The sequence below is a fragment of the Labrus mixtus genome, chromosome 21 (assembly GCF_963584025.1).
Source record: "Labrus mixtus chromosome 21, fLabMix1.1, whole genome shotgun sequence".
Lineage (NCBI taxonomy): Eukaryota > Metazoa > Chordata > Actinopteri > Labriformes > Labridae > Labrus > Labrus mixtus.
In genome coordinates, this window is record NC_083632.1 from 23191034 (window position 1) to 23218804 (window position 27771).

The 27771-nt window shown below is 41.3% G+C and overlaps 1 protein-coding gene across 4 annotated transcripts; it reads left to right on the plus strand.

Annotated features, from left to right (window-relative positions):
* Positions 1–29: 29 nt before the first annotated feature.
* On the plus strand, positions 30–27709 carry rab11fip3 (RAB11 family interacting protein 3 (class II)). Of its 4 annotated transcripts, XM_061028272.1 has the most exons (14): positions 30–1942; positions 8572–8665; positions 11728–11804; positions 14413–14585; positions 18014–18214; positions 19863–20000; positions 20942–20977; positions 21101–21194; positions 21346–21590; positions 22561–22642; positions 22766–22903; positions 23046–23201; positions 23762–23902; positions 23994–27709. In XM_061028272.1, the coding sequence occupies exons 1-14, from the start codon at positions 407–409 to the stop codon at positions 24105–24107; spliced, it is 3225 nt and encodes a 1074-aa protein (XP_060884255.1). In that variant the 5' UTR covers positions 30–406; the 3' UTR covers positions 24108–27709. The 4 variants fall into 4 exon arrangements, with proteins under 4 accessions (XP_060884255.1, XP_060884256.1, XP_060884258.1 ...); XM_061028273.1 differs by lacking the exon at positions 19863–20000 and having other exon boundaries at positions 71–1942; XM_061028275.1 differs by lacking the exons at positions 30–1942; positions 8572–8665; positions 11728–11804 and adding an exon at positions 13435–13751.
* The last annotated feature ends 62 nt before the right edge of the window (positions 27710–27771 follow it).

Sequence of the window (27771 nt, forward strand, 5' to 3'; positions counted from 1 at the left end):
GGACTTACCATGGCTGACATAGTGAGTGAAAACACATTTAAACCAGTAAGCGAGTCGCTTCAGGTACGAGGTCAATATGCATTTTGAATTAAGGTAACGTTTTTGTCGCGATGTGGAAAGCAACCACTAAAGTTTAAACGACAAAAGCTGTTTAAAAAACAGTTTCCTGACTGGTTTGGTTTACAAATAGTCTTAAAACTACCACAGCTTTTTCATTTCTAACATGATGTTTGAAATGGGTAAACCTGCAGGCATCTTTTAAATGCATCAATTCAAGACTTCAGCAAGGACACACAGGGCCAATTAAAATATGGCATTAAAATTAAACCACTGCATATTGACGACAGCCGTGAGATAAAACGTCACTAGCTTTCTCAAGTCCGCAAAAGTTGAGTAGCTCATTTAAATGGAGCCAACAGTTGTGTCTGGCCCTTTGGGGCACACACAGTGGGAGTCAGAACAACCATTTCCTCTAGGATTTAACACACTGGACGATTCAGACAATGGAGGTGTGCTCTCCCCAAACAAGAGTGGCCAGACAAGTTTGGGTTTCAGGAAAGGGGACCAGGATCAAACGTCCTCTCAAAGTGAAGAAGGGAAGCCACCAGAATTGGATGAACTTATAAACATCTCTGATTTTTCTTGTGGAAATTTTCATTTTGAAGGACACAAATCAACTGTTTCTCAAGCATCCTTCCTTAGCACTCAACTAGATGGATTTTCCTTTACAGACAAAACTGATGGACCAAGTGAAACTTTGAAATGGCTATTTTCTCCCCAACTCACTGATATGGTTAGAGATAACTCTGTCAGTGAGGAACTCGGCCTAACGCAGGAGGATCCGGTCATTCCATCAAAGACTTCTGATACAAATCCAGTGGATACATTTTTGTTGGTAGACCTCCTCTCAAATGAACTCTCATATCTCCCCCTTGAGTCCTCAGGTGAGTCGAACCCACAGGTTGTAAGTGAGGAGCTGGTACACCTTTCACCAGAGGAGCAGGCATGTCCCCCTCCCTCGCAGAGCAGGGAGACTTTGTCACCTGAAACTGGAGACAAAGGTTTATGCCCCGATCAAGTGACTGATCTGCCTATTACCTGTAGCACTACTCTCCAAGGTTTACCTGAGAGCTGCCTCCCGCATAACAACATCAGCACACCACTGGAGTCTTTACAGGGATCTGTGCCTTTGTTGGATTTAGAGGTGCCAGAATGTGAAGGAAATGTGAGTCTGTGCCCTGTCGGTCCTCCCTCTGTTATCTGCACAGGTGAGCCTTTACATTTATCACCAGAGGATTCACAGGTGGAACATGAAGGAACTGGCAAAATTATTGATCTGACTTCACAGCAACAAAGGGAGAATGACTCATGTGCTCTGGGTTCATCACTGACTGTGCCTCAGGCTGAAGATGCTTTCACACAGGGTGATTTCACCAGTGAGAGTTTCTCTGTGGAAAGTGAGTCTAAGGATTTGATGGAAGAAGAAGTTTGTGCTCAGGGGAATGAGACGATGGCTTTGGACCTGTGCTTGACTGTTGATGAGGTCCACAATGAGGACACTTGGGACTTGAATCCACTTGATGGCTCACAGGGTGGAAGTGATCCCGATCCGACACCAGTACAGAGGGAAGAGGAGCGGTTGACGGACACTAACCAGCTGGAAGGACCAGACTGTCATGATGTGGCTTCTTTTGGTTTTTCAGTTCAGGACTTACACTCTTCTTCTCGGGAAGGGGGGTGGACTAGTGAGCAAACGGTGGAGACGATTTCCCTCTCTAAGATGGTGGGAGATGACTCACTGCCGATGGTCTCAGCTGTGAACTCGAGGGAGGAACATGTCTCCCCGCTAAAAGCTGTGTTCGATGCTTTGGACCAAGATGGAGATGGCTTTGTTCGAATTGAGGAGTTTATGGAGTTTGCTGCTGCCTATGGAGCCGATCAGGTGAGGCGCCTTATTTTTCCTTTTTAATGCCTTGGTTTGAGCTTGCAGCTACTTGGTAATGCATGCTGAGTAAAGTTCTGTGTAAAACTATATAAAGCTCCATAAATGTAAATGATTTATTATTGATTTTCTGCTGAACCTCTGAGGGTTCTGTGCAAAAAGCCTGCATAATTCAATCAGCTGAAATCCATCTGGCTGACTTCACTTTGCTGTCCCTAGTTCTACTTGTTAAAAAGATCTAATTTGGACACATTCATTTTAAATGTTTAATGTGTATTTAAATTGCCAAATATAGTCTCTTCAGCTGCTAGTTAATGCGTTTCCTGCCTTTGGGTGTGATAGATTTGGCTAATACCACAACATCTTTAAACTGTGCCTGGATTAGTTTGTCATCTACATTTTGTGAGTGTGCTAGAGCCGGGATTTAGAGATAAGTCCAGCTAACCATATTGGCTGTAATGAATTCTGTCAGGCCTGGCAGTCCTCCATATGTCAAATGACAAACACCCATCTTCATCATTTGCATATCCCGTGGTTTAGGGATAATCTCCTGTGAAATGGCTGATACGTCTGTCTCTCTCCACCCATGACCATCACCCATTTGTTGCATATGGTGTTGTGCTACAGGCTTGGCACATTATGCAAAAAGTTATCCAATTTCTAGCAAGAAATTGAATAAGGAACAATTCATAAAGATGTGAGTGACTTCAATTGATTAAAATGTAATTGATGGGCTCATCGGAATTTCTCATTGTTTTTTTTTCGATGTGTAAAGTTTAAACTGCTATCTAGGTTATCTTTGAGTACTGTTCTGATGTTTTAGGTTTTGGTTTCTTCTTTGTTTTGGTCTGAATAACGTTTGAGTGGAAATTACATCAGTTTCTTTTCCTGTCTGACGTGCTTGTCTGTACGCCTTCCCTCCTAAAGTTTCCAAGAACTGAGCTTCAGCAAGTTATCAATCAATCAATCAATTTTTATTTGTATAGCATCAACTCATAACAAGTGTTATTTCGAGATACTTAACAAAAAGCAGGTAAAATACCTTACTCTTTGTCTGTTAACATTACAAAAGAGCAGGTAAAAAAGTGATCACAACATTTGCAAATAACAGTAAGAGGGTGGATACAACAAACCAAAATGTAACCTAAGAAGAACATTAACTGAAGTATACAGTCAAATGTGCCCAAATGAGAATACATAAGATATCTTTTCAACTCATTTCCTGGCCTCTATTTATGATCATCTCTGTAAATCTTGTGTCATTTAGTTGGTTAAGTTGATTTAGCTTGACATATTTCCCAGTTTGATTGAAACTCTTTCTGTTAGACTTTTAAAATTGGGTTTGGGTGAGAATGGGAACTTGTTGGTACTCAGCACTCACGCAGAGTGATGCAGGCTCACTAATGCTGTTTAATCCCTTCACTCCCTGTTCAAAGCGCCTCTATTGCCCCCAATCTGTCCTCTGTCTGGCCGTTAGTATCTGTGGATCCCCAGGCAGGGAACAGTGAAGGATTAGGAGTAAAATGTATTTTCCTGAGTCAGAGGGACTCCATGGGTTTTGGGGGCCTTCCACTAAATGGCCCTCGGCCTTGTGTTTAAGGGCAGAAAGGGCGAAATGTAACCACATTAGTTTAATTTAAATCTTCTTTTCACCTGTTGTTGTACTAGGCAGGGCTAAAGGTGATACATTTACATGACACTGGGAGTTGATTTATTTAATAGGTGTGGTCTGCTTCAATGTTGTTCTGTCCTCTTTGGTATCTGGTGGAGTTCTCCTCTTACACCATCCAACAGTTTCTTTTGGATGTCTGTTCCTTAAAGGTTTTCCTTGGACCTCTTACTCAATTGTGCAAATTTAATAGTTTTGCGTCCGTCTTCGTGTTCAGCCTTCAAATATCTTGTTTCCAGGATCTGCAGGAGCTCATTTGTGCCTTTACAAGAAACTCCTTTTTTTTGTGATCAGAGAGAAAGATTGAGAAAGAAGTTTTGGCAACATTTTACACACATTTACAACAGGTAAGCAGGCAACAGACAGACTTATCTTCAGAATGTGGGGAATGTTACAAAATAGATGTAACCTTTAAGTGGATTTGCATTCATAAGCTAAACTCAAGGATCTGTGGGAAAGTCAAGGCTGCTGTAATAAGGTCTAGAGGCCGCTTTATGAGTGCTGATTGTCTCTTGGCTGAGGTAGCCCACTCTTCTCATATCAGATTGAAATGTGTGTGCTTTTTGTATTTGAATAAGCTTTGCCCTGATATGTCCTTGTGTTTCTGGAGATAAAAGTGGTTTGAATAACCTCCATGCCTGGGCGGCTCAGATTAGTGCAATTCTACTGTAAACCATGTTGGTAACACAAGTATTTAAGAGGCTGGTTAAACAGAACAATGAGCAATTAGGTCATACTAATTGACAAAGGCATCCCTAAAAAACACAATTGTTTCGTTTTATGTCATTTTTTTTTATTGTCTCTTCAAGTTTTACATATTATTTTACACAATTCTCCAAGCCTATGAGACCAGCCAGTCTTTATTGGGATTTTGTATGTGTGCTTGAATTGTCAAATAAAACGTTGTGGGCTATAAGCAGGCCATGCATGTGTATTATCCTGAACCAGTCATCAAACATCCTGGCGACCTGTCAAGAGACAGCAGGAAGGTATTCATGAGGTATTTGCATGCATGATCAGTTGGAGCTTGTAGGCTTAGCTGTATGCTTGGCATGCAAATGTTGCTTCCAGAATATTTCCCAGCTATGATAGCAACAGTGTTCGTACACACACTTCATTGTGTGTTGCTTTAATACCAGCTTTATGATATAATGTTTGATGACATTTAATGTATTGCAGAAAACAAAATGCAGGCTGTTGAATGTCAACTTTTGGACTTTGGGCAAACAAATGTTTAGTCATTTGGAATTAAATCAGCCATGTTCCCTATGAAGACCAGCTTTGCATGGTAATTAAAGTGCTGCCACTACCATTTTCTTGAAGGGGGGGGGGGGGGGCATCTTTTACAACAGAACAAGTTTCAGATGGAAGTATAAACCTTTTGTATTTTACTCTACTGTTCAGAACATTATGAGAAGTTAATGCTGACCTGCTTTTATTAAGGTACTACTCTACCTTCTTGAAAATAAAATGTATCAAAATAGCCAGCAGGCACGTGTCATGTAGAAATTCTGTTCAAAAGATCTTGCTAACCACCTATCACTGGTTTCCCTTTCTGGTTTTGACCCTGATTCTACACAAAAGCCTCACCGGACTCTATTGTGGCTGTGTCTCTGTCATCAGTTGACCGTCCAAACCCTACTTTAGTCAGTATCCCTCCCCTCACCCGCTGCTTTTATGTGCTGCCCCTCTAATCCACAATGGAATGTCCCATGCCCTAAAACGTCCCCTCTCTTGAGTTCACTTTTGTGTGTGTTAATGTTTTATGTCCAAAGATCATTCTCCCTTTTTTTTAAGTCATCTTATGCCAACCCGCTAGGCATATGATCAGGGTTTTGTTTAGAAGCGATCATGAAATCCCCTCCAGGAAAGTCTCGTACCAAAGGGTATTCTTCTCCATGGGGTTATTCACAGCAGCAGACTTTGTGGAGGCGGTCAGGCGTGCCCCGGCACTGATTAGACACAAATAGAGGAGACAGAAAAACCACAGAGCCTGACAGGGCTTCGTTTGAATTTGGTCGTTATCTGCCTTACCGCTGTCTCTCAAGGCTGTGCTGGTTACATGTAATAATGCAAATGATTACATAACATAAAATATTAAAGACAATACTTTGAATTACTTTTTTAAAACCAGGGCTAGAATGAATAGCACATGTTTAAAAGCTAGAAATAGTTTAAAAAAAAATGTAACAGTTCAATATGAAAAGGATGTGCATGAATATGTTGAATGTCTGCACTTTAGTTTTTAAGCTGCGTCGTTGCACCCAGAGCAAAGCTGTTCATTTACCCAACCAAGTTATAAAGCTACACTAGCTGTATGTTTGTTTACTGAGGGCTTTATTATTCCCTGGTCTCCTCCTCTAAAACAAACATAACTTATGATTAAAATGATTAACTCAACTGGTTTTATGTTAATTCTCCCACAGTGTCGATTATTTACAAGATTTCCGCCAAGCGGTATCCACAGATATCTTATTTAGAAAACAGATGAGGTTACTAAGATTGGTAGAAGATTGAATAAAGCAGTAAAAAAAATCTGTCTGTCCATGATGGTCTTACATCAGGGCTTTGTTCGGGGGGCTGCGAACTGAGCTGCTGCTAATGTTAGCTGATTAGTTTGCTTGATTCAATGCTTTTTGCTTTGCTTGAAATATTACTATGATGATTTGAAACACTACGAAAGAACTCGCCTGACAGTCTTTAAATTTCTACTCCAAAATTATAATACTGTGTGTTAAGGGTAATTGTAGATTCATACTGTATAGGAGTTTGGTATGGCACTGTACTAAAAAAAGAGAAAATGAAAATCTTCCTATTGATCAGCCAAATCAAATTCAGCTGACAAAATTCTGAGAAGGAAAAAAAGTTTTCCCAACAACATTCATTCAAATGAAAAAACTAATTTCCATTTGGGACAGTTAAATATCTGGAGAGAATTTACCTCAGTCTTGGGACAAACCACAACTGAAATGAAATCCCATTCACCTTTTTTACCTTTTAGGTTAGACCTAGGAATAGCTAACAGACTCTGCTCACAAGACCTGAGGGGCCTGGCACTGCTGCAAAAGCTTAACAACTCTGATGTAGGCCATGGATAGCTTCCTCAGTGTAGTGCATTTATATTGCTCTGGTTGCTTTTTCTGTCCGTGTTAAATCAAGCCTGTTCAGCGGTCGCTTATTGTTATACATTGTTCCATCCTCTCACTGCAAATGCAATGACCAAGAGTAATCCACCACTTATTATAATAGTTATGTAAAAATGTCCTTAGGGCCACAGACACTCATGGTTAATTCCCCACAGTTTTCTCACCTCGCCCAGCAGCAGAGGTGTTTCTGCAGAGCTGCATGGAACATGTGAGCGATCATGCTCAAATGTGAAACAGGAAAATTAACGCTGTATTCAAACGCCTCCTACAAACCACAGAAAAAAAAAATTCAACAGCTTTGATCATTCAGAGTTCAATCTTTACCAACTCTTCTTCAGCCTACCAGGCAAATTTAGTTCATGGAAAGCATCGCAGAGGAGGTAGGCGTGGGATGAACCTAAACTTAGCACTGCTGTGTTAACCACCATTGAGGGTGATGAGCCTCCTCCCCTCCTCTCCCTAAGTACAGCTGGCTTTAATTCACCAAACTCAGATCATAAGCTACTCAGGTTTATTAGCAGTTTCAGCCTTCTCAGCCTCGACTCACAGCTCAGCATTGCTAAGCAGATCAGCTTGTTTTCATGTGTAACCGATATAAAAAAAGAAGCCACACACAGAATGAAAAGTCTCTGTAAAATGACCATGTTCACATTGTGCGCTCACTTTCTCGAGGAATAAGTGAGCTGAGGCCACAGAAACCTCAGCCAACATACTCCCAGGATCCCTCCCAGCTAATTTTGTCAGTGATACACGCCTGAAATTACACTGTAATAACGGGTTCAGGCAATTAGTGTGATGGTTGACATTTGCCTTAGTCTATTATTTGTGTAAATAGATTTTAATTGCGTGGCGCCTCTGATAAGCCACCATGTAAAGTTCGCAGGTCCTCGGAAACTAGATAAGTACAGTAGATTTGAAAGCTTTAACTGGGCCAATGTGCCAGGAATTTAAGTGAAGGCTCTCAGAACAGATCAGACTAGATTTGAACAAACAATAGAAATCAGTCAGTTTTCAGCAGATCCAATGTGCACTGTTGTGTTTTTATTCTCGGAGGTCCTGTTGTTACAGAATCACACATCCTCCTGTTGCCAGGTTACCGACTGTAGGAATATACAGCATGCAGCTGCACTTACGTAACCTGTTTAACACTTGAGTGCAGCAACATTTCTGTGCACAGTAGGATCAAGTCCTTCATGTCATAGACGTGCATGCATTTTTGGCATTTTTAGAATGAAAACCTTTCTGTTGTAGGGTAACTCGCCTTTGTATTTTATGAATCCTGAAGATGAATGTAATATGATATTTTTAAAGATTCCACACCACACACCTAATCTATTCATTCAAAAAGTGTCTGTGTGGCGAGAACACTTTGTCTGCACCTGTAAAGCTTTGAGTAACATTTTCTTCTTCTTTGTCATATCAAAGACAATAATGAATGTACCCTTTGTACACTTGTAAACTCACATTTGCTGTGTCTACAAGATTCCCCTCTGGAGTTGTTTTTTATTGGTGACTTTTTTTTGCTCCTGTAATCAAAATATCTTTACATAATTCTGCAGTAAAACTGTCATGTGAGTCAAATGACCTCAAAGTTGAGTTTGTGGTAGTTCAAAGTAACTAGAGTTCAGATGTAGTAGTTCAGGCTCAGTGTGCTTTCCCATTGTATCCAAACATCACAGTCTAGTTGTTAGCCCACATGTGTGCAAAAGTTCCCCCTTCATCACTAATGATGTCATCTTGAAGCACCCAGACATGTTTTCATGTGTTTCCTTGATGAAATTAGATTTGAATGTTGTGTTACGTTTGTCTTTCAGGTGAAGGATTTGACCAAGTTTTTGGATCCCAGTGGCCTCGGAGTGATCAGCTTTGAGGACTTCCACCGAGGAATCTCTGCCATTAGCAATGGAGGTGAGTTATTAGAGGCACTTTGTTAACACACTGTGTGATTTTAATCTTTTATAAAAGACCTGCTATGCCATCTAGTAAATAAAACTTGACTTTGTTTTCCCTTTGTCTTGCTGCTGCAATGCCCGAATTTCCCCTCTGGGGATCAAAAAAGTATTATCCTATCCTATCCTATCCTATCCTATCCTTTAAACTCTTTACCTCTTTTTGTGGACGTCTGTCTCTGGGGGCTCTACATGTAATCATGTAGGGCCTGGGTCAGCCAGACATATTGATACCTGGGTCAACAATAGAAAGCTTTGATACATGCATGGCAGACTCTTTTTATAATCTATTTCTGATCTTGTTTTTTATCTACCGGTCATTTTGGCTAACTTGTCATTAACCTAATTCTCCTGTTTAAAAAAAACCCAAACAAAAACAAATTGCCTCAGCGTCAAATTCCTGTACTTACATTGAGTCTCGAGCATCTGGCTCCATCTCTCAGAATTCCCCACGGTGCCAAATATTGTAGTCAACACAGTATGTTTCACATTCATCGCTCAGCTGAGGTGAAATATTTTTAAGGCTGACCCAAATTCTTTGTAACTGGACTGTTATTCTCACTTAAACCGTTGTGCTGCCCTCCTGCTCCACTTTTAAAGCCTGCTGTAGGTTGTGGTGACATATTCAGTATCTCCTTTTTTTTCTTTACGATGGATTGAAACAGTGACATCATTACAAAGACTTTCAGCTCTTCAGCAGCTTACACAACATTTCAGTGGTCTTGACATGACGCACAGGTCAAGGTGATGTCACAGCAGTAAGGCGCCTAAATCCTCAGTCCACCCTGCCTATTGATTAGTTGTACTTTTCTCTCGACTTTCTGGGTTGCACAGCTTGGGTTACTCCGGGCATTAATAAGTCATGCACTGGAAAGCATGAGATGCACACACACATGGGCTTACTGACAAGGTTTCAGAGCGGGAACGGCGGAGCGACGAGGTTTGAGCAGAGTCCTTTTCACTTAAATAATTTACTGTCCTCTCTCTTAGCCACTGTCCTCTCTCTTTCTCCCTTGTTTTCCACTTCCTGTCACTCATTGCAAAGCTGTGTTGTTAAGCCAGATTGAGAGAAAAACATATCGGCCTGTACTGGCATAAGGCATCTATTGACAATTTGTTCTGAACAAACGATGCTTTTCTGTAAAGTAAAAATCAACAACAACATGTAGTTTAATGGCTGATTCTAGTTCATAGCAAACTGAGACACTTGTTAACATTTTCCTGTGATGTCTTCACTATAGGATGATCAAATGTGCTTCTGGGTAATGTGGACTGCTATACATCTTTCTCCTTATAAAACCAACATTTCAGCTTCCCACCCTGACCACCGTGTTAATGTGTTCAATAGACAGTAGATGTAGTCTAAGTAGTAGCTCTTGGTTTGTTCATGCACATATCAGGTAACCCTTATGTCACGGTTCAGAATCTGGTCAAGGATCACCACTCTGCTTGTAAAGCTGGAGTTCAGTTTTTTTAGACACTTTGCAAATAAAACATTGACCTTCAGATCAACTCGATCCATGTCTTGTTCTCTGTCACGATTGCCAGTTGCCAGCACCTCTACTGTAGTCATAGTGCAAACCCTGCTCCTTCAGCTCTTAACAGGTTCCAATATAAACTTTTATTGAACTTTCTTTTCCGCTTCATTGCTGCCCTGCTTGTTACTGGCAAGATACCTTTTTTTAATAAAGACAGGCCTGCAGGCCATGGAAATGCCTTGTCCCCTGTAGTTTCTATGGCATGTCTGGAACTACAACAGAAAATATTTGCGTCTTCTGATATTTTGACAATACGCCAAGAGACTGCAGGTGTGTTGCTCCAACAGAAGCCAGCTTCTCCCTTCTCCCTTTGGGTGCAGACTCCTTTCTCTTAAATGGTCTGCTATGTGTACAAGTCATCAAGAACAGTGCAGTTATGTAAGACTGGAGGGCTCAACCTCCCTCTGGAGTCTACTGGAGCACTCTGTGTGTGCTCCATTCTCTCAGTAGGGTGCTAGTCACGACTCTGTTTACTAGATACAGAAGCCGCAGTGGCTGATGGGACTTTGTCTTGTTTGCACTTCTCGGGTTACATTGCAGGTGCTTTGAAAACAGGTTGTATTGACAAATTTGAATGGGTATGGGTCACTCGTTGTCCCTTTTTATTGTTTTATTTAGCTCATAGCCCTTATTACATGGCAGCGTGTAGCCCTTTAAATGAGACTTTAAATGTTACATAATGTTTATGGTCACATCACGCTTAGATTGCTGACTGTAAATATGCCAAAGTAGGGCAGCTAGGACACAAGCTCTTAAATGTGCTGGTGCGTGGTTAAACAAATACAGTATGGACAGAAATATTATGTTGTCCCTCACCATTATTAAACATCAGTATGTTCACAGTGGAGTCCTCTTTGTTCCTTAAAGTATAGAATGCACTGCTTTAAACACACATACTGTTGATAAAGTTTCATTGTTATGAATGAGCTCATGTTTGTATCCTGGTGACTGATAAAATGCGATTTTTCATACTATATATATATATATATATATCAATTTTACTTTGTCAAGTATCATACATAATAAGGTCATTTACAGACCCAGAAGGCCACACTGCTGACCTCATCGCTCTTCTTTATGTGTCTTCTCGACATTTAAACAAATTAACCAGAAACTAGGACACAAGTGTAATATCTAAGATCACTGGCCCATCCTTAAAAAAACACCTCACAGTTCCTGGAAAGCTTACTGGAGATTGTGCACTTCAAAATGTTGATGCTTATTTGGTGATTAAATCTTGTCTGTCATTGAAATGTGAAACGTCGATTGTAGAATTGAAGTCACATGTTTCATACATTTGAATAAACCATTAACTTAACCTGCTGTGACCTCTTTAGCTATAAAAAAAAAGGTAGTTTGTTTGCACATGCATGCTCCTGCGACATGCACACCAGCCTTTTGTTTGTTGATCCTCCCCTGCTGTTTGACTTTAAGTGTTTACCCTGCACACATTGAAGTTTTCTTCTCCCTCTTATATCTGCAGGTCCAGAGCCGCAGCTCTACAATGTAAACTACAGTCCGGGGGATGGAGCTGTGGGCTGTCCTGAGGAGTACGACGAGGTGAGGCGCCACACAAGAGGCTTAGACTCTCTGTAGAAGTGTATAAGGTCAAGTTGTCGTCTCGGTGCACACAGCAGCACATGGTGGAGGACACAGTCTGAACTCAATGTGCACTCTCACTCTTCCCTCTGTAATTCACAAAGTGGCTTGCAGACCTATCATTACCTCTCTGTGAACGTTCCACAGACTCACCCCCCCGGTTTGGCTGACACTAAATAGCATCTGGCAGGCTATGCTTTTCAGTATTCTTTGACAAATATTGAATTAGCTGGAATGTGAGCTGAGTTTTTTTTTTTTTTTTTTTTTTTTTTCACATTTGTGTGTTTTTACAGTTGTGGTCAGCATATCTGGAATTCCTGTCTCCTCTTGTGCACTGAACTTGTATATTTAACCATCATTGTTGCTGGCCTCCGCAAAATTGAAGTGTTTCTGCTATTGTGTGCACTTCTGGCACTGCAGGACTCTGACTGTTGTTTTAGCAGCTGCAAATGACACTGTGTCAGCACCCTCTTTTGGAGGGGTTTAGAAGTGCAGGCCCGTGTACCAAAGTACAAATGGATTCACTCTGCTTCATACCATTTTACTACAGGCTTCACATTCATTCCAAATCCATTGGTAGAAAAACATTCCAAGTATTGTATCCCTATGTTTTTTTTAAATTGAGACCAGTTAATCTTATGATAATGAGATAACATAACATCTGAGTATCACTGGGCTTATTGACTGTACCAAAGCTGCACAGCACAGTGGAGGCCTTATTGACACAAGAGACCCTTTGTGTATCAAAGTCAAAGGTGCAAAACAAAGTAAAGAGTGAAATCATGACAACAGGATTTACAGTAAATGCTTATAAATCTGAAAAATATGGTACACTGTTCTTAGGATAGGTGTACCCTGTTGTGTTGAAAATGCTATTATGAAGGATTCAGCTAACTACAGAGTTGTAATGCTGTTTGCTCTTGTTGTGTACAAGACTTTTTTATCTTAATATTACAAATAAAACTCAAAATATCCTCCTCAACAACATGGATTTGTTTGATGCAGGAAAGTAGCTGTGATTCTGAAACAACAACATTTAATTTCCGGTGATTTATGAAGTGTCTTTAAGCTTTACTGGAAGCCCGTGGCAGAGTTGTGGGGAAGTTTGTGTTTATGTTTGAAGTAGTTGCCACACCTGTGTCCATGGCCTTGTTTTTTCCCCCTCCGGTTTCTGGCAGAAAAGGGTTCCTCTCTCTCAATGGCAGCGCTGTTCTAGCCCTGTTTACTCTCAAAACAGGCAAGGTGAGGCTGTTCAGCTGAGGCCTCGCATAAGAGAAAAGCAACGCCCCATACGCCCCGTTTTTTCATTTTCTATATATTTTCTGCTGTTGCTTACTTTCACATTTCATGTTTTGAGTAGAAATAGAAATACTTAGAAACAGCAATCGTCACATTCAGTAAAATGACAGCATGTTAGTTTTCCACTGTCAAACAGTTAGACAGTTACGACAGGCTGCTTTGATGTATAGCCCTCGTTCACTGTCCAGTCTACAACATGTAGAACATAGTTTAATGATTTATTCAGTCCCTTGTTCCAGGCAGTGAAGCTCCCAGGAGCCAGGAAAGATTAAACCGTTCTTCAGCTGATCGGTGGTGCTTTAACTCAGGTCTATCTCGCAGAACGCTGGCTGATTGAGCATTACTCTTCTGCTACTCTTTGGACTTTGTCTCCTCCCTCTGACCACCCAGCGGAGCTGAACGAGGTGTCACAGTATTTTAAATTTTTTCCAAACTTGCCCTCACCCTCTACCTCTCTGGGAATGCAAGAGAGGAAGCATTAGTATGAGTTAAGAGGAGGCTCTCATGGCAGGCCAGCTTCCCTGTGTGTAAGTCCGGGCAGAGAGAATGGTTCTGGGCATGGTGGATAGCCCTCTGGGCCCGGCTCCTCCCGACGCTTCTTTTATAACGGTATGAAAGTCCTTCAAATGTGACGCACCTGTCTTGTCTTCTTGATTGCTTCACAGCTCTGATACCTGATAATGTGTGTCTTGTTGCGAAAGCTTTAGATCCTCTGTTTTGAATATGAGTTTTGTGTTCAGCATTTGGTGTTTGTCTCTTGGAGAGCCTTAAAGCTGGCTCGTTTTGTTTGAACTTGTTGCTAAGAGGTGTTGATGCAGCAGGTTTAGCTTGGAACAGCCATCTGAGTCGCAGCAGTCTGTCTCTGAAGTCTGTTTATGCTCTATGATTTGTTTGGTTGTTTGCATAATGGTTGTCTGTACCTACTGGCTAGCCTAGACACTTTAAAATAGACTGTCTTTGAAATGGCTGCTTTTTTCTAAATAATCCTCATTTGATGACATTTCTGATATTTTGATGTAACATCTATAGTCTTTTTTTTTTTTTTTACCTTTTATAATGATGTTAATAGCTTGTTTAACACTAATACTTTACATGTGCACTTTTGCTGTAATGGAGCAACATTTTTTGAGAGCCTTGTTTTTATTTAAACCAGAAGACAAAGTAAGTGTTTATCATTCATATAAAGTCCAGATCAGTATGTTTAACTCTGTCTACTGATTGACTGCCATTCTATGATGTGCTCATCCTCGTTTTGTTTCTGTTCCTGCAGCAAAATGAGGTAACGGACAGTGCGTACCTGGGCTCTGAGAGCACTTACAGCGAGTGTGAGACCTTCACTGATGAGGACACGGGGGCCCTTGTACCCCCTGAGATGCATGAGGATGTGGAGACCGACAGCGGCATTGAGGCTACCCTGCATGATCCCGAAGACGGAGGAAATAGGTTGGTAAAACTTTTACTCATGAACAGAAGGTCAATCATGGCTCTCCTATACTCTCCGTAGAAATGCATCCTCTGCTTTTTGTTTTGGCACCGAGACCCTGAATGACTCCTGTCATACGCAATAAATCGTAATCCACTTTACATGAGAACCAGATCAACGTCATAATGCTGCCCGTAATCGCTGCTGGCTACAGAATTTACTGAAAATGTGTGTCAGATCTTGAGCTGAGTGTTGGCTCTGGACGTGCCCCGCACTAACCTTTCACACAGATCACGTGCTCATGAGTTTTGCATGCGCTGCGCTGGATCACTTGGGTGCTATTTGGGTCACCAGACAGGCATTAGAAAGCCACCACTTGATCAAAGTCATGTCTTTTGTTCCATTATATACACCAGTAAAGAGAAAGTCAAACAAAGGATTTCTTTAGTATGTCTTATAATTACTAATAAAATGCAGCTCCTGGACTTTACACACACCGATGTGTAGTCACAGGCAGTTTAAGGAACACTTGTTCTGCTGCGACACTGACTGTGAATGTTTTCTGTACGGCTGAACAGGAAAGCTCCTTCAGAGATAACTTGAAATGCAAACAGTACGAGTGCCAGAGACCTTGAACACTGAAAGCACTTCCACCACACAAGTTGTTTGTCTGAGAGGATCTTCATTTTCTCGGCTGGAAAGAGACTGAATTCTTTGTTCATTACTTTTTTTATTATAACACTTTTATTGATTACAGTAGGTAAAACCCTTTTTTAATGCTTTTTGTTCTTTGTTTTGCAAGAACCGAACAGCTTGATACTTTTCCCAGGAACCTCTTGGGTTCTATTCATAGTTTGGATAAAGTGCTTGATCATTGTTGTAGTCAGAACACTCATGGTTGTCCTTTTCTTGCTTTCCAAATCTCCTTCGAAAGGGCTGTTGTGAGTGTCTCGCATTGACACACTGCAGTGTCACACATTTGACTCTCTTTCAGTAATAAACTGAGTTCAAGGTTTCGGTTGAGTATTGAAATATAATTATATTCTCACTGAAGAATTCTACAGTCCTCAGATATCTGTTCCAATATGGACTGTATGAATTTAAGTTTTGACTGTTTGTAAGAGGGAAGTACAAGAAGTCTTTTCAGATGGATTTGTGTGTTTGACAAAAAAAAGGTTTTATCCAACCATAGACGACAAAGTATCACCACAGAGGACTCCATTTGTAAGATTTGACATTACTGACAAAAAAAACAGACTGTAACAAACTGCCTCTGTGTGTCTGTGTTCCATGATTTGCCTCAGACAAGTAAGTTGAGGAGGAAATTGTATCTACGTATTATCAGGCATGGATCAAGCCCTGATCATGTATCCACTGTCTCTTCATTTAATTGGTTAAAGAAGTAAGCCCCCTGATTTTATTTGAACACAATCCCCTTTGTTATACAAGACATGTAGCTGTTGCAGATGAGCTCTATTTCTCCATGCATGCATGTTCCTGTTGAGGTAGTATTCAGGACAAACACAAGGGAGGAAGTGTCGAGATCTGAGGCCTCATCTGCTGACTGTGTGACCCGTCTGTCCGGCTCGATGACGGATTGGGGTGCTCTGCCTGACATGGATGTGGTTGGACTTCCCATTCCAAGGTTGAGCCTTGAATTCCAGGAAGTGTTGAGTGAGCACTTTTTTGTTGTTGTTTTTTTTCCCCTTTTTCGGATTCTCTCCACTTATCCATCGTGCAGCTAAATCTGCTGCTGACAGGAAAATAACACTCACACTGTGTGACTGTTGGACCTTCAGATTCTCTTATTTCTGGCAGTGTGTTTACAAAAACATTCTAGTTTGATCAACTTCAACATCTCTGTTGAGACTTTATAATTCCAGTGAGTACCAGTCTTCTCTCAGAGATAAGTAAAACCTCTGTCCGAATACAAAATAAAGATCAACACTGACTGTGAGTAAGTGCAACAAAAAGGTCAGTAAGTAATCTGAGGGTTGTTCCTTCTGCCTGGTTAGCCTAGCCAGCACTAACTCAGCATAGGAGTATGCACTGGAATAGGGATTAAGAATCTAACAGGATTAGCCTCCCCCACCCTCTTCTATCCTACCCGTGTCCTCGCACACATTTGGCCCTCGGACGGTCAGCAGTACTGTCTGTTGGCCGTTGCTTAGCCTCAAATCAGATTAACCCACTCACAGTCGACCCTCTCTGGTACAGCGACAAGTCCGCCGGGTGGCACCAGACGAGGCAACATCAGTCATGTGGAAGTGAAGATTAGCCGCTCATTAGAGCCGCAGATTTTGGCTGTTTTCAGAGGCTATTGTTCCCTTCACAGCGGCGAGTCGTCGTTTCCATTTTAGAGCGTTGTAACCTGTGAAACTTCAGGATTCCTCTCTGGTTGTCCGGAGTTTTGACTCCAGTTGCTCCACGGCTTTCACGCCAGGGCAGTGGAGGGCGTTCCAAGATGCGTTCTCTTTCCTCGCCGTCTCTCTGTGTGAGGGACCTCACTATGGGACCGAGTAGTAAGGGGTGAGTGACATGAAAAGTTGGCTCTGTTTATATGTTACCAGAATGGTCCAGTAAACTACATAGTCAGGTTAAAAAATACTTTAAATTAAAGTTTAGAGTCACTGTATATGATGTGAGCTGATCACATGAAATACAATAAAGGTGAAATGTTGGTTTTTAATTGGACTAATTGATCTGAGCAAAATGGGCTTTGTCATGGTTTGCTGAGACTGCAAGGTTCTTTTTTTTTGTTTTGCTGATTCAGACATCCTCCTTCTGTGTGTGCTCAAGACATTCAACACTTCCTCTGTGGGAACAGGAAAGACCAGTTTTCCAGCTTTCCTGTGAACTGCAGGTCATTTACCCAAAGCTCTTGAAACTCTGTCTTAACATCAAAGTGTACAGATCCAACATGGTGGTTGTGGTTCAGTTGTGTAAGGTTACAAGGCAGAAATGTTTTGAACAAAAGTTCCTCTCACGATTCTCAGATGTCCCCGCTGTGCTTTGCATTACCACAAAGGCATCATGCATTAACCTTTGGGATTAATGACATTACCAGATTACCTTTGAAGACAAGTGGTCGTCCAACTTGTCCAGATTGCTGCTCTTCTAGTGGAAAGATTAATTGTGATTGTTTTGTATTTACAGATGGCTCTAGTCTATTCCAATTGTCTGGCTAAAACACATCAACCTGTTGCCAGTTTATTTTTTTAAATTGTTACCAAGATGTGTTTTTTCACCCTTTAAATGTTGGTTTGTGAGATGCTATTTCTTAAATGTATGGTTATATGGCTGTCTAAATTGAAGTCCATTAATCTAATCTAAATCGGGCACCTTCCTCTATTCCTCTATATACCTTAAATTAACTGCACTGTTGTTGTTTACACAAGTGAGCACACACAAACACTAACACACTAATCCACTCTTACATGTCCCTCAGGTTTTCCCTGAACTCGGAGCTCCATAACCACTCGCTGGTGACCGTCATCGGTGGAGAGGAGGAGCACTTTGAGGACTTTGGGGAAAGCAACACATCAGAGTTGCTGCTTGAGAGCAGCGTGGAAGGGACAGAGGGGGAGGCCGACTCCCCACTGGAGCAGCCGGCCGAGCATGTCAATGGTTCCTCACTGCTCTCTCCCAGGTACGCACAGTCCTCAGCTCACAGCTGAACCAGTGAGCAGCCAGGCTGAAGTCATTTCAGCTCATGTAATATTTTGTCTTCTTATCTAACCTTTTCTGATAAGAGGTGTGACACTGTAACATTTTCAGCTGTATTGTGCAAGTTTCACTACACTCAGAGTAAATGTTTCTGTTTCAAAGGATGATTTTTGATAAGGAATATCTGAAGACGTCCTTCCGTGCTTATCTGCCCTTTCCTTCTGTGAAGGCCGAAACATATGATGCAAATACACATTTCATTCCATTAGACTTACCCATACTGTTACAAAGGGTTTTTATAAAGCTTGGTAAATTCTTTCCCTAAAACTGTTTCTTGAGTAGGAGTTTATTCATTCACAATGTTTAGGTTTTAAGGCTGACATCTGTTGCTGAGCCTTTTCCAAGAGACAGAAGGTGGATGATGTTTCATCTAAAGGAGTATCAAACAAGCTTTGCCCCTGGCCATTACAGGAGTATATTGGTAACACTGAAAAAGCTGCAGAACTTGATTGGCTGAATCGAAGTGAAGCCTTTCTGTCTATGATTTTTTTAGGAGATATTTAGCTAGCTAAACCTGCTTGATATTTTTATGAATCAGTGATTTTACACTAAGTTATAATGGAAACCTTAAAATTGAGAGACGTTATTAAATACGGATTAAACATAAACAGGTTAATTATGAATCCTGAAATGTTAATTTGGAACATTAAATAATAAAGACATATGATCCAATCAGTAAATGGCATGCACTCTGTGATGGATTAAATTCAATACTAGTTGTGCACTGAAAAAAAACCCAGCATCCTACAAACTTCACCCACGCTCATGCGTCACTGTGAGCCAGTCCTGCTCATCACTGGCGCATGTATCAGTGCTGCCTACACACACCCACACATTTATCTAGCTACATATCACAGCACTTTGACAACATGCAATAACAGTTTTGCTGTCCCTGCTGTACAAAAGAAAACACACACACACACACACACACACACCACTTTGGGCATTATTTAACAAAGACGTCCTTCACACCCTCAGAAGAAAAATGGCTTAATAGTACGACAGCAAGTGTGACCATCAAGTGACACTCGCTCAAAGTCTGCCTTGCCTCGTTTCTGCCTACATAAACAGGAACCTTTGCCAGCGTGTTGCATAATTCAGACAGGACTCGCTTGCTGAATGAACAATCAGCTGGCAGAGGTGAAGTGAGGGGAGAGTACGGACTCAAACAATGAAATTATCAGCTGTGTGTTTCCTTTATTTGCTTGAGAGCTTAAGTTGTTTGTATTTATTGAGCTTAAGTTTGACCTTTATGTGAGGAAAAGATGCCAAAGGTTGGATGTGGTCAACACTTCAGACGATCAGCACATTTTTTTCTCCTTTTAATGTTTTGTGTCCTCACACTATCCAGACATCAGACCAAAGCCCCACACTGCAGTCCGCTCCATGTCTCCCTCCCACTGTAGCCCTTGCACTTTTACACTCTCAAACTCTCTCCTGAATTTCACTAACACACCCCCTCTTTGCACCCTCGGAGGGGAACCTGTCCCACCTCAGTGCACCCCCCTTCTTCTCTGTCACTCACCACTTCCTCCTCCTCTTCCTCCCTGTTGTTTTTTCCTTCTCTCCAGTGCACCTGCTCCTCTCCCTGACTGCTTTCAGAGCTTCCTCAGGGAGGAGGCGCTCGACTTTTTCTGTAGCCAGTGTCACAAACAAATAAGTCGCCTCGAGGACCTCTCCACCCGCCTCAATTTCCTAGAGATGACTAGGTAACACGTCATTCACCGTCCCACTCCCCCCGACTCCTGTCTGCTGTGTGATTGTGTTTGCAGTGACTAGATCCACAATCATGCATGTACTCATAATGTATGCATGACATTTAGGACCAGCAACAACATGGTGTGTTGTGTTACAGCGTGTACTCTCTCACCTATGGAGTATCTTCTTCAAGCCTGTTTTAACCCATCTTATCCTGTTTTTGTGTGCTCATTCTTTTAAGCATCTACTCATTTAAAAGCTCATTCACAGCATTTCAGAGGCTTCGATGCACCTTTGAGATGGTTGTAGCCCGTCTCTCTCCATCATTGATGATTTGCCAGTCATACATAGAAACCTAAAGATATGGCTTGTACTTGTGTTAGTTCATGTGAAGGGACTGTAGAAACATGAAACAGTAACCCTGGCTATCACAGGTGGGTGGTGTCTATGTCAGTATTTTTCATGTCATTCATGCCATCATCATCATGTTTTATTTGAGTTTTGGAAAAGTGACTGCTGGTAGTGGAGAAGAACCTGTTTACTGATCCAGGATTAGCGACTAGTAGCCGCATTACAGAAACAAAGTTATTCTAAAATGTAATTGTATCTGTTCATAAGCTGAACTTTAAAATGAAGAAAAGAAAAGACCTAAAAGAAGAAGTATTACACACGATATATTACAGTATATGTGCTTTATGTTTCCGCAATACTGTAACATGTCCATCTGTCAAGCTAAACAGATCCTGGATCAGCACTCGTTAATGATTTAATATACGCTGCTGTGTTTGTTTTAGATTGTTGTGATGTGTTTGTATCCACTCTACATGCTCTAGTGTCTGCTGCCAGGGAGAGAGGGGTTTTGGGGGGTGGGGTGGACAAAGACCATGAGATGGTGTCTCTTTCCTCTATCCTTTCTCTCTTCCTGACCATTTTTCCTGTTGTTTTTGTCCAGCTCTGGCAAGAGGCTGTCCAGCAAGAAAGTAGCAAGGTAAGCAGAAAAGTTGCTCTGGTTTCAGAAGAGATGGGTTCATATTCTTAGAATGGTTGTACCAGTGTATGTTTTTAGCTGGCACAGAGGATGATTGAGTTCTCTCACTCTCCCAATGTGCAGACATCTCCTTCAGAACAGCTCCATGACTCTGGATACGATGAGCGATTTGACGCGGGACATCCTGGAGCTCGCTGACAATGACATCACAGACAAGGTGGGTGCTCATCTGTCAAGGAATCCACAACACTCTGTTTGCACACATTCATACTTCACACACAGACTCACCGGTTATCACATCTGTTTTGAAAGCATTGTCGATGATTTATTTTACTATAGTTTGACCATGTAACCTTGACTTTTCCCAGGTACTCCTCCTCGAGCGTCGAGTCGCAGAGTTGGAAAAGGAGTCTGAGGCGTCGGGGGAGCAGCATGCACGGCTGCGGCAGGAGAACCTTCAGCTGGTGCATCGGGCCAACGCTTTGGAGGAGCAGCTGAAGGAGCAGGAGCTTTACGCTGACGAGCAACTACAGCAAGAGACCCGCCGTCACAAGGAGGCACTGGTCAAACTGGAGAGAGAGAGAGGGCTGGAACTGGAAAACCTGCAGGCCAGGTGAGCAGATGAAGGAATATAATACATGTGTATGGGACTATCTCTCACATTCCTCACAATTGTTTATTTATTCTAGGATGGGTCTCCCCTTGACAGAGTCAGTGATTTGACCCTTTCTTTTAAGCCACATATTGATTTTCTAACTAGAATAGATTCTGGCTGTCTTAGTAAACTTTATCGTTCAATTAACTTTTTTTCAGTTTAAGTAAGAAAAATCATTATTTCTCAATTGATATTACCAATCCTTGACTATGCTGACATTTTTCTGACCTCAGACACTTTATACTGATTTGTTTTAAGGTGTCCATCTCCAACGCACCACACCTTGTCTCTAGTTTATTTTTAAATGTGTTAATCTTTCGGAAACAGTTCTTCGACATATGGACCATTCCTTTTTCATTGTTCCCAGAATTGATAAAGAAATCAGTCACAGGTCATTTAAATACAAAGCTCCATCTGATTGGAATCACTTCCCTCCACTGCTTCAGGTCAAATGTATTGTCTTATCTTAAAACAACCTGTTCTCGTTTCTGTTGTCTTTGAATCATCAGTTTTCTTACCTAAACATGAAGAGCTTTGTCATTGCTCTTTCTACTGTTGGACTGTTTGTCAATAAGGCCTTGTTGATGAGCTGAGAGCTGGGGCTGGGTGGGAGGGGTAGAGAGAGAAATGTCTTTATTTGTGAAATCGTTGTCCATGTTTGTCAAAGACGATGTTTGTATGTTAGAATATGAGTCTGTGTTTATGTTAGGACCGTCTTGAAAATGAGATGCTGAAATGTAAAACAAGGTTTTGACGTGTTGTTTGTAAATTCAAATGCTACTCTACACTGCCACCGTATGGCACTAGGTTGCTACTGAATGTGAGCTGTTTGTACAGCTTTGTTTAATGTCAACAAAATGTGCAGATGTTGTAAAGCTGTGGTTTTTTATTTATGTTTGTCCACCTAAGGATTTGTGTTTGATCTCAGGGTGCAGCAGCTGGATGAGGAAAACAGCGAGCTGAGGTCATGTGTTCCCTGTCTGCGAGCAAACATCGAGAGACTAGAGGAGGTGAGGGCGATAAGATCTCATCTCATGCTCCTAACATATTCTTTTTCATAAGATTCATTTTTTAACCTATCTTAAGTGACAATCCACTTTATGCTCACCATCTTTGTATGGTTTATATTTCAGGAGAAGCAGAAGCTGCAGGATGAGACAGAAGCTATGTCGGACAGGCTGCAGGAGGAGACAGAGTCCCGCAGAAAGATGGCCGACAAGCTGAGCCACGAGCGCCATCAGAGCCAGAAGGAGAAGGAGAGCACCCAGGAGGTCAGGCTTTGCTTCTCTGTGTACAAAACAAACAGGACTCTGTGTACAAAATATAACCATACAGGGTACATTTAGGCATCACTTTCATGTCTCAGAATCAAATGCCTCTCTGAACCATGTCTGCATTTGTTTGACCCCACAGCTCATTGAAGACTTGCGTAAACAGCTCGAGCACCTACAGCTGTACAAGCTAGAGGCGGAAGCAAAAAAAGGCCGAACACCCGGCGCAGGGCTGCAGGAATATCAGACCCGCACTCGTGAGGCGGAGCTGGAGCAGGAGATCAAACGACTCAAACAGGTAATGCAATGATTTAAACTATCCTCAATTTTCTTCCCGGCGCAGTCTAGTCCTGTGAAGGCTGTTTCGTCATGAGCCGGGGATCCAGTCGAAGATTTCTGCCTTTTAATAAAACAGTTTTTTCTAACCACTGTAACTTTTGCTGCTTTGCTAAAGTGCTCATGATGGATAGGCCGGATCTTTGTAATATAGCAATAAGTAAGGTCTTTTACCTGCTTTTTGTAACATAACAATGAGTAAGGTCTTTTACCTGCTTCTTGTAACATAACAATAAGTAAGGTCTTTTACCTGCTTTTTGTAACATAACAATGAGTAAGGTCTTTTACCTGCTTTTTGTAACATAACAATAAGTAAGGTCTTTTACCTGCTTTTTGTAAAGTGTCTCGAGATAACACTTGTTATGAGTTGACGCTATACAAATAAAAATGTATTGATTCCCCACTTATTTCTGCAGCCTTCTCTTCATCTGTCACTCTAACCAGACTGTTTGGAGATCAAGGGTTTCTCAGGATCGGTCCTGTGCTGTTTACTGATTGTTTTACTTTTTGACTGTTGTCCAGGACAACCGTAGCCTGAAGGAACAGAACGACGAGTTGAACGGCCAGATTATCAACCTGAGCATCCAGGGAGCAAAGAACCTGATGTCGGCCCCCTTCTCAGACTCCCTGGCAGCTGAGATCAACTCTGTGTCTCGTGTAGAAGTAGGTTTAGAAAACGGAGAATATATATATTATTTTAAACCTATACGTAGGTTATTCTGTTCTGCACTGACTTCTATGTCCCTGTTTCCAGCTGATGGAGACTGTCCACAAACAGGAGGAGATCAACTACAGGCTCCAGGACTACATCGACAAAATCATCGTGGCCATCATGGAGTGCAACCCCTCCATCTTAGAGGTCAAATAGACACCATGCAGCCAGATTGTCTACGCACACAGTGACTCCTCTGGCCGTTAAATATATTGGAGACTTGGCTTTAATAAGAGTTACCAAGAGAAGATGTAAAATTATCACTTCGGATGGAAAAGAAAAACACTGTTCCCCCTAAAGGAAGGATTTCAGATTTCTAAGAAGCCAGTGGCTGTGGGTGAAGAAATATATTTTTTTTGTCTGATATCCCTCGAGTCTGTGCTTATCTGTGAGTGTATGTGCACACTCGGGTTCTGGTGACTTCCATGTATTTGGCTAGAGGGACCCGAGTCTACTGTGTTGATTGAGTGAGTGAGCGTGTGAATGTGCTCAAGAGGTCAGTATCATCAAGAGTCCCCGAAAGAAAATCATCAATGTTTGATCGAGCTAAAACATAATCAGACACGTATACAGTAACCGAAAAGGCCTTAAAAAAAGGTGATCAAAGTATTCATTAATTATACCATACGCCACACATGCCTCAGATGTGGGATGGCGGGCTGCGATCTCCTGAACTAGGCTGAGTCGTGAGAAAGCCGTATGAAGCTGTGGTCAGGAGATCCCAGCTGCAGTCTCTCTCGAATTTGTTAATGTGTTGAAAGCTTGCTGTGCCCCTTTCACAGTGTGTGCTCTCCTTTAAACACGTTCCACCGTCTTTCCAGCGAACCCAAGTGAGGGACATTTCTTGGGATTGAGGATGAGAAATACCTGAAGGGTTTTTTCAGTGTGTTTGTGAGGTGTCTTCGGTTTTTTTTTTGCTATATGTCACACAAAGGTTTTCAAAAAATCTTTGGTAACATTAGAAGGAGAAATATAAGCTTCAATGTCAAAAAAAAAAGAAGGAACTGGTTGGTTTATAGTTCATCTTGTCATATTGTTACCTTGTTTTTTTTCTGTTTTGCAATGAAACGGTCCTGGAGCTCAGGTGGGCTGGAAACCTCCGATGACTAAAAATACTACATTTCCCATCACTCCCTGGCACAAATGTTAGATAACTCAAACATATCTCACTATATTTAGACGGGGTGCTATAACTGACAAAAAAAATAACCTGTTTATACTCACAAGTTCACTTTAAAACTCTGCAAACACTTGAAACTACAAATGAAGGGAAACTAATGAGTGATTCTGGGAAATGTAGTTTTTTGTGTCATTACGTACAGCCCACCTGTTTCCAGTGTTCTCTTGCTGAGTGAAAGTGATGGGGAGCAAACGTATCCAGGTAACTTAATTTTTTTTCTCCGCTGCACAAATGATTTATTGTCGTAAAAAAAAAAGGTGTTGAAACTGAAGAATGCTGACATTTGTGAGTAATCAGATTGTTGTACTTTGCACTAAGTTGTGTTTTGATTTCATTTTTTGTTTATTGTGAAGGGATCAAATTGGAAACAAAGATGGTTTTAAGCCTGCAGTGAACTGTGCAGGGCTTTTGTTGCCACTCGCTGCAGACATCTCACTCATGTAAAAAAAAAAAAGACAAATACAACGCTAATATTTATCGCAATTGGAAATGTTGAAAAGTACTGCAGCCACATCTGAAGATTAGTTTCCATTGAGACAGTATTTTTTCAGCCTTCATGATGAGTTACTTTGGGCTGTTTTGCTGACTGTTGGCCAGTTTGATCCGTTTCCAGATGTTACACTGACATGAAGAAACATGGCGGACTTGGTAGCAATAATGCTTGGTGAGGAAGTGGACATTAGTGGAGGACACATCTGCTTTTTCAAAGACGTATGGACTTGAAAATGGACTGATGCCGTGCTTATCCGGTACCTTGCAGCCATCTCACAAAACTTGGGGACGTTTCGTTCAGACTCAGAAATTGGACGCGAGTGTCGGATTTACTTGTTGCGGGAAAATCTTGACCGAGGGGGGGACGTTTTTGTCTGAACCGCATGACGTTCTGCACCAATATGCTAAGAAGAAATCCTACTGTTCACCCTCTTCACGTCTGTCACACCGCTCTTCTTCACCTGCCACTCCACAGGAAAAAAAAATGGCCTTGGATGTAAATGACTTGTACATGTAAAGTTTTTTCTACACTCATTCTAGATTCTAGGTATTTTTATAGTCTGAAGAAACCGACATTTCTTCTTGTCTTATGCTAAGAGACAGCTGCCTGTATTCTTCTCTAGCATGTAGCGTGTACAGTATCTGTTGGGGTTTCTTTTTTGTTTTGTTTCCTGTTTTGAATAACTTGCAGATATATTTATTCATCATTTGACACAAACGACAACTCGCACTCTGTGATCTGTTCTGCTGAAAATGTACATTTTTTGGATTCACAAGGGGAAAGTTAGATGTGCGGGAGGATTGATTGAACTGAGAGAAATGTTATATTGTGTTGTAGGGAGTCAGCAGTGTGCCTACAAGCTCAGACGTGACCCTCTAAGTCAGAACGGTAGTTTGTCGAGGTCGCTGCACTCTTCCGTGATGCTGACGATGCAGTGACCTCTTCAGGGTTGTGTTTTTTTTTTTAAAGATACATGGCAGAGTCTGCAGATTCTACTGTTGTATTCCCAGATGGAGTCAGGTACTGCATGAAAAACACACGTTTTATTGTATATCTCTCATTCAGACTTGTGTTTTGACTGACAAATCATTTGCTATAATTTCCATTAGTAGAGTTGTAGTTTTCAACAATACACAACACTTAAAACCTCACACCCGGGCTCGCTGACTTCAGCATCCTGCCTGTAAGTGTGACTGGAGGTTTGCCCCAACAGATTTAGTATTGCATTCTTTGTAGAGATGAATCTCCTTTTTTTCCATTACAAAGAGGAAATGGGACGACACTTGAACACAGCAGGCTGTGCTACACTTAATTCTCTCCCTGCTTTGAATTTGAGTGTCGGGTTTTGACAGATGGGTCAGGGACAGGCAACACGATAACTGGACAGTGAGGCCAGAGCTGATAAAACATTCCCGCGATTGCACTTTAACCAAATTTCTCCTGCTTTCAAAATGACCAAAGACAGATGCTTCAACTTCAAACTGGTGATTTTATCTATCAGGGTCCGTCATCATGCTTCTGGGAACATTTTACTCCTCTACTAATTCATAAATCAAGAGACTCCTGCCTTTAAAGGAAACAAAAACAGGCCTGCTAGTCTAAACACTGTGCCTCTGTGTCTCAAACTTTGCCTCTAAACTTAACCTGATGATGAGCCCAAGGAAAAGCACTAACCATGTGACTGTCAGTTAAATTATGATGAATCCTAAACTGTAAATATGAATTGTCATTTTTGTGATTTTCTTTTTTTCCCCTCTCTTCACACTCACTTCCAGTGTCCAAAGAAAGTCTGCTCAAGGCACAAACATCACTACTGCAGTAGTGCATGGCTTGCCATTATGTGACATGGGAAGATTAAAAAAAGAGAATATTGTAGAAAAGAGAATCTTAAATTTATTCCTATTTTCAAAGATAAATGTATAAATTATAACAGTATTGGTTACAGCTGTATATTATTTTTGAAGATCCCCGAATGATCTAATCCTAATTGTTACTGGGGGAAATATAATTTCAGTCATTGTAAAAAGAGAAAATTAAAAGGTAAGCAGTGAAAGTAAGAATAGAAAAATAAATGGAATAAAATAACCTTGTGTTTGGTTGCATCATTTTTTTGTTTGTAAGTTGTACTTTGTGTTTGCATGCATTGT

Excerpts from the sequence above, each read along its gene's own strand:
- rab11fip3 (XM_061028272.1), top strand. The coding sequence starts at position 407 with ATGGAGCCAACAGTTGTGTCTGGCCCTTTGGGGCACACACAGTGGGAG. Across the intron at positions 22,904-23,045 it reads AGAAGGAGAGCACCCAGGAG|CTCATTGAAGACTTGCGTAA; the intron begins GTCAGGCTTTGC and ends TTGACCCCACAG. Across the intron at positions 23,903-23,993 it reads ACTCTGTGTCTCGTGTAGAA|CTGATGGAGACTGTCCACAA; the intron begins GTAGGTTTAGAA and ends CCCTGTTTCCAG.